Consider the following 6,132-nt stretch of genomic DNA (forward strand, 5'->3'; position numbering starts at 1 on the left):
CACTGGCCCTACTGCAAAAATTACAAGTACATAATAGAGTAGGGTACGTTAAGGGTAGAAAGGTCATTTAAAAGTTCGCTCTTCGTGTCATCATGGCAAAGGAAAATAAACGAACCAAGACAAAGACCCAAAAGAAAAAAATAGCCTTTCATTTCATTTCACAATTTCACCACCAAAAAGATTGGTGCATTCTAACCGATCGACAAAAAGGATCATTCATCGAAGAGAAGAAAGAAAAAAACAGATGAATGAAAGAAGATAAATAAAAATTTAAAATATATACAAAACGATAAAAAGGGTTGGTGAATCCTTTGTCTTTATCCTCTATGATATACCATAATATCGAACTATTTATATATATATATTATATATATGATATGTAAAAACCATCCAAAAAAAAATTGTTCATTGAATGAAGATCATGAAGAGGGTATCTGATGGGCTTGAGCTTGGGCTTGTGTCTGGGTTGCTTGGGCCTGGGCATTGGGGAAGGGCAATATTCTGGGCTTGCTGAGAGATAACTCGACAGGGAGTTGAGAAGCGTTATTGTTGATGGTGGAAGAAGTTTGGTTCGTTGTTGTGGAATTTGTGGCAACCCTTTCACAAGAGGGACACATGGTGAGAGTTGTGGCCGGAAGCTGCATGTAGAATGGTTGAGAAGTTTTCAAGGCTCTGAGTTCTTGAAGCTCCTTCTGCAACCTTCTATTCTCTTCTGTCAGAGTCTCACAGCATCTCTTCAAATACTCACAATCCACTTCTGTTTGCTTCAACTTTGTCCTGAAATCACATTCCCAAATCAAACACAACACAATGTTTAACATTAACTTGAACAAAATGTTAACGAAGGTGGTTGTTAGTTAAAGATTCAGTTACCTTGCCCTTCTGTTCTGAAACCAAACCTCCACTTGACGAGGGAGGAGATTCAACTGTTTAGCCAAAGCAAGCTTCTGCTTCTGCAAGTTATGGTCAAAATTAATAAATAAGTTAACAATACAAAGAAAGAACAAGAACAAACGAACTAATCTAGTTTATCCAAAGAAACAAAATGGTGTTCTTGTGTTGTAGCCTTACCGGATTGAGAGTCGTGTGTTCTTTGAAGCTTTCTTCGAGAAAAGCTGATTGTTCTTTGGAGAGTCTGAGTTTCTTCCTGGTTGAGCCATTTTCTTCGTCATCACTGGCTCTGGTGCCTTCACCCTCTTGTTGTTCCCTCCTGTTTCTTCCTCCAAACTCCGCATTACCGTTTCTCATGCTGAAATCCATCTGAAACGGCGACACCGCACTGCTCGGCGACGACAGCGACGTCCCGTCATCGCCGTCCTCCGTCGCCGCCGGAAAAAGGTTTACGTCCAGCACCCTCGCCGCTCCACCTACAGTCAAGAACCACAACACACCAAACTTTAGCAACACATCACAACTTAACACAACACAGCTCTCATCATCATAAGAAATTACAAGATAACAAAAACAAAAGAAATCTTCAGTGTTCATTCATCCTAAACAACGAAAACAATTTTTTATATCCATGGACATACCCAACACGAAGAAAGCATCAGCAAACTGAAAATTTTATCTTTTAACTGTGATACTCAAACTAGGGAAATCTTTAATGTAAACTGAAAATGCAACGATAATCTGTTGTGTGTGTGAAAAGGGATGAGATTGAATGAGTGAATGCGCGAAAGAAACGTAAAAGGGAGAGAGCATTACATGGTTCAGCGAGCCAAGGGATTCGAAGCTGGGAAGGAGGTTGGGATCTGAGAACGGGAGTGAAAGGAAGAAGATCAAGCTGAACCGGTGGATCTGAAGAACCCCTTTTCTCAGCATCACTTCTTTTCTCGTCAAAGCCTTTCCCCGTTGCTATGCAGAACCCAGGAGGGTCCTTGGAGGGTAAATTTGCAGGCTTGTCGAGAAAAGTGAAGGGCTTGGAAGTGTCGCCTAAGCTCAAAGCCAGTTCCATGGTAAAGGGGTGGATAAAAGGTGCGTAATTTGAAGCAACAGAGGAAGTTTTGAGATATTGATGTTGTTGTTGTTGTTGATGTTGATGATGATGATGATGATGATGTTATATATGTACCGACAGAGAGTAGTTGTAGTTTGTTGAATGGAGAAGAGGGTTAGAAAGGGCACATTGGGTTGGTTGGTTGGTGTTGGTGTTGCAGAAAACCTCTTCTACTTGAACTCGTTGTTCTTCTTCTCCTTAGAAGCAACAAGAACAGCAACAACACTGCCTTTTTATGTTGGCTTCTTCCCTTGCCTTTGTGGGAATAAAGATTGACCGACAAACACAGGTTGACAAAGGCACGTGAATCTATTTAAATATTCAACCGTTGTCATGCCTTCCCCCACCACCACACTCCCATAAAATACACCACCACCATGTACACAACCATTTTTTTTTATATATATATATATGGTAGCTTTGTACACACTTCTCATGGTTTAAGATAAGAGAGAGAATGAATTTTATATATATGTGTATTAAAATGAATTAGTAAATACTTTTAATCAATATATTATTCATAAGAATTAAAAAATAAATAATTGTATAAACCAAACATGTAATCAATTTTTTTTAAAAAAGTTGGAAAAGTATTTGTACCACCAATTGAATTGAGCATTTATTTCAATAAACTAGGGTTACCATATTGCATTTCTAACCTAACGTACATAGACCGAATGAAGCAAGAGAATGTTGTGGGATTGTATATACATAAATAATGAAGCAAATGGAATTAAGAAATGATAGGATTAAAGTTTGGAGAATCTAGAATGAAGGAAAATTATAATTAGTGGTCAGAAAAAGCCGCCTGAGATTCTATTAGTTATTTTCCAGTTTATATACCGTTTTAAGTGAATCCGGTTAGCCCTATTTTGGTGTTTTAATTAATTTCATGGGTAGGTGAAGCTTACTCGTGTAATAAATTTGAAGAACAAAAACCACAACCCTCTTGGCACTTGTCATATTTTTATTCCTCTTTCTTCTTATCTTCCAACAAGAGAATTTTTCTACGCAGCAGAGTTGTCATGGTCGAAAATTTAATAAGACGATACAAAATGCTTAAGCAAAAAGTGGTATAAAGAAAAGGGGTACAAAGAAATTCCATTCTAGTGTAATGTTGTGGTGCGTACCGAAGCAGGAAAAAGTGGTACAAAGAAAAATGTGTAGTCAATTTTGAACTGAGTTTAAGCAAAGAGATAATTAAATGTGGTTTTTCTTTTTACTGAACCAACAACCCCCATTAAATGGAGTGAAATTTAAGAGGGTTATAGAAAGAAGAAGAAGAAGAAAGAAAGAAAGAAAAATAGCGTCATGATGAGAAGAAGAAAATGATATATCATCTGAGAGACATGTCTGGGATTATAAACCTGCTCCTGTTGTCTTATTGATTAGCCAGTATATATGTTGGCCTTTCATCTATCGTCACCATCATGCTTATTCTCATTCTCATTATGCATGACAGTATGATAAGAATGATCATTTGTCTTTGGTACCCAATACAGAATCATGTGGGCTATGTCTATTAAGGCATGTATAAACAGTTCAACTGTACTGTTTCAGCCTTTCATTTTCCCCATTAATTAACCCTAATATTATCTATCTATGTTTCTGCACTTTCTTCCCACTTAAATAATAACCCTAAAAAGATTACCAGATTGTTTAACTATTACTTCTGTTCAAGTGAAATCACATGCTTCTTCTAGCTTCCAGCTAAAAAGATCTTCGAGCTGCACAAAAATCCTATTATTTTATAGCACTCAGGATATTTATGAAATAATACGTTAGGGTTTTTGTTTGTATTTGTTACTTTTCAATAATTTTTTTTTTTTTTGTGTGGCTACTTTAATTTTTCAGTCTTTACAATAAAAACAATTTCACGATAATGAAAACTATTATAAATGACAAAATTCAATTATTTGAGATGTTGAAATAATAACAAGTATCAAAATAAACAAATGCTGCAAATTTTTATTAAATATAGCTTTTAACTATAATTCCCCATGCATTTCTCTACTGATTTATATTAAAAAAAAATTTGCCACGAGTTAGAGTCTGAAAAATAATAATAAAATTTTGTTCTTTTGTTGTTTTTTAAGTAAACATCTTTAATTCTTTGTTACTTAAAAGACCACATAAATCGCTAACCTGTCAACTTATTTATATATTCAAAAAGAGCAAATCTTTATTAAATAAAATAATAATATTTTTTGGTATTGTAAAGATGGACCACTTTAGGTTTTAAATTTGTAAACTTTTCCCTTTAAAAAAAAAATGTTACATATATATATATATCTTGGTCTTGTTTGTTCGTTAAGCTGTCTGTACGAATCACCAGCTAGTTGGCCGCAAAAGCACGTTTGAAATAAACAAAAATAAAGAATAATTTTATATAGGTTTATGTTATTCAATAAAAACTAGTTCATTTCTTTTTAGAAATAAGCGTGATGCGTGGGAAGAAAAACATTGGAAAAAAAGTGGATGAGATGATTAGCACGAGATTTGAATTTGACCTAATTGGGATTATTATAATGCATTCATTAGAGAGACAAACCGACCGGGTTTTACTATTCCAACAAAAGTTTTCTGCTTTCGATCTTGGTTTATGTAAGCAAATGAATTTATGGTTCATGAAAAGGGGGAACCCAAGCTTCTTTAATCTCTACCATCTTTTCAACCATTACCATCTTCAAAATAGACATGCAAAACCGGATCGTTAAAAGTTCGTAAACAAAAGAAAAGAAGAAGATTGGTATCCAATGACAAGAACTCCTTAAACTGAGGGTCGGGTGAGATGTGTACAATCAAATCCAATAATTACTTTTCTTTCCTCAAATTTTAAATATTTTTTTTTAACTGAGAAAGAATTTAAGTTTTATAAATTATTAGAATGTCAAAATAATTTTTTTTTATTCAGTTACATTACATGAGTTAAAAATAAGATGAAGAGTATGAAATTTTTTGTGGAGAAAACTACAAGAGAAATTAGGGAAATGAAAGGTGGTAAAAGGGTGAGATTTTCTAGGGAAAAGGGAGGAGGGGTGGTCCCATGCGCGTGGGAGGGATAGGTTTGGAAAGAAGTGGTAATTAAAAATAGGCACACAGAGGAAATGAGGAGGGTGAGATATGTCATGCTTTTGGGATCATTGCAATAATTGAAGTGATGCAGGCTTTAATGATAAGCTGCAGAGAGAGATGCGTGAATTATTGGATGGGTCCCTCTTCTCTCTCTAAACCAACCATGCCATAAAGTCACACTCCTCTAATAATTCTCCATCCAAATAATTATATTATTTTTATTTTGAGACTCTTATTTATCTCTCGTAATTCTCAATCATGCAAAAAGATTATTCCTCCCTTCAAAAACACCATCATTGTTTCATGAAATTTTATTTACAGTTTCACTGGGAGTAACTTGGTCAAACAATGAAACAACAACAAACAACCACCATGGAATCAAAGTGGCACGTTTCATGAATCTTGGAGTAAAATATTTCTTTCTCCAATGACTTCAAGATCAAAGTTCCTTCGTTATCCAAATCTCAACCCAAACACGTAACACAATATTGAATGTTACAGAGAAAGATTGTTCTAATCTTAAGGAGACTTTCTTTTCCAAAACAAAATTTAACAAAATCCAATCTCATTATAATATGAAAGAAAACTAAGCTATTTGTTGTTGGTGAATCAGTGAACATGCCAGTTCAACATTAAATAAAGCCACTACCTACCATATTAACGTAACTATCATTTTTTTTAAACAGGTTCTCATTATAGGTCATATTCTTCTTCATTGACTTTGAAATGAAACTAGTATAGATAATTCAAAATAATGCTGCTGCATGAATACGTATGCTACCACATGAGACCAACGTTAGGTCTTCAAGTGGGTTGTTAAAAACTAAAAATGTGAACAGATAACATGACTTTAATTCATTCATTAGGTTATATAATTCCGTATTATGCAGTACAAATATATCATGCTCTAATATATATGATTGATTCAATCCAGAAATAGATTAGAACAGAAACTAAGTATTACAAAATGTAGATTGTTCTGTACGTGGAAAGAATGGAAAGAATAAGAAGAACACATAAAGGATATGTGTGAGATATTTAAAGCCATGAGTCATTTG

General features: G+C 34.5%; 1 protein-coding gene across 1 annotated transcript; it reads right to left on the reverse strand.

Annotated features, from left to right (window-relative positions):
• Positions 1-249: 249 nt before the first annotated feature.
• On the reverse strand, positions 250-2,336 carry LOC114191634 (homeobox-leucine zipper protein HOX11-like). The gene is made up of 4 exons (XM_028080933.1): positions 1,708-2,336; positions 1,072-1,367; positions 874-953; positions 250-777 (listed from the first exon to the last, which is right to left on the reverse strand). The coding sequence occupies exons 1-4, from the start codon at positions 1,955-1,957 to the stop codon at positions 420-422; spliced, it is 984 nt and encodes a 327-aa protein (XP_027936734.1). The 5' UTR covers positions 1,958-2,336; the 3' UTR covers positions 250-419.
• Positions 2,337-6,132: the final 3,796 nt, after the last annotated feature.

Source organism: Vigna unguiculata, chromosome 7 (genome assembly GCF_004118075.2).
Source record: "Vigna unguiculata cultivar IT97K-499-35 chromosome 7, ASM411807v1, whole genome shotgun sequence".
Taxonomy (NCBI): domain Eukaryota; kingdom Viridiplantae; phylum Streptophyta; class Magnoliopsida; order Fabales; family Fabaceae; genus Vigna; species Vigna unguiculata.

What these genes read in the sequence shown, in the direction of transcription:
- LOC114191634 (XM_028080933.1), bottom strand. Translation starts at nt 1,957, where the DNA reads ATGGAACTGGCTTTGAGCTTAGGCGACACTTCCAAGCCCTTCACTTTT. An exon ending in CCCTTGGCTCGCTGAACCAT is followed by an intron (nt 1,368 to 1,707) that starts GTAATGCTCTCT and finishes TCTTGACTGTAG; the next exon opens with GTGGAGCGGCGAGGGTGCTG. An exon ending in TTTCAGAACAGAAGGGCAAG is followed by an intron (nt 778 to 873) that starts GTAACTGAATCT and finishes ATGTGATTTCAG; the next exon opens with GACAAAGTTGAAGCAAACAG.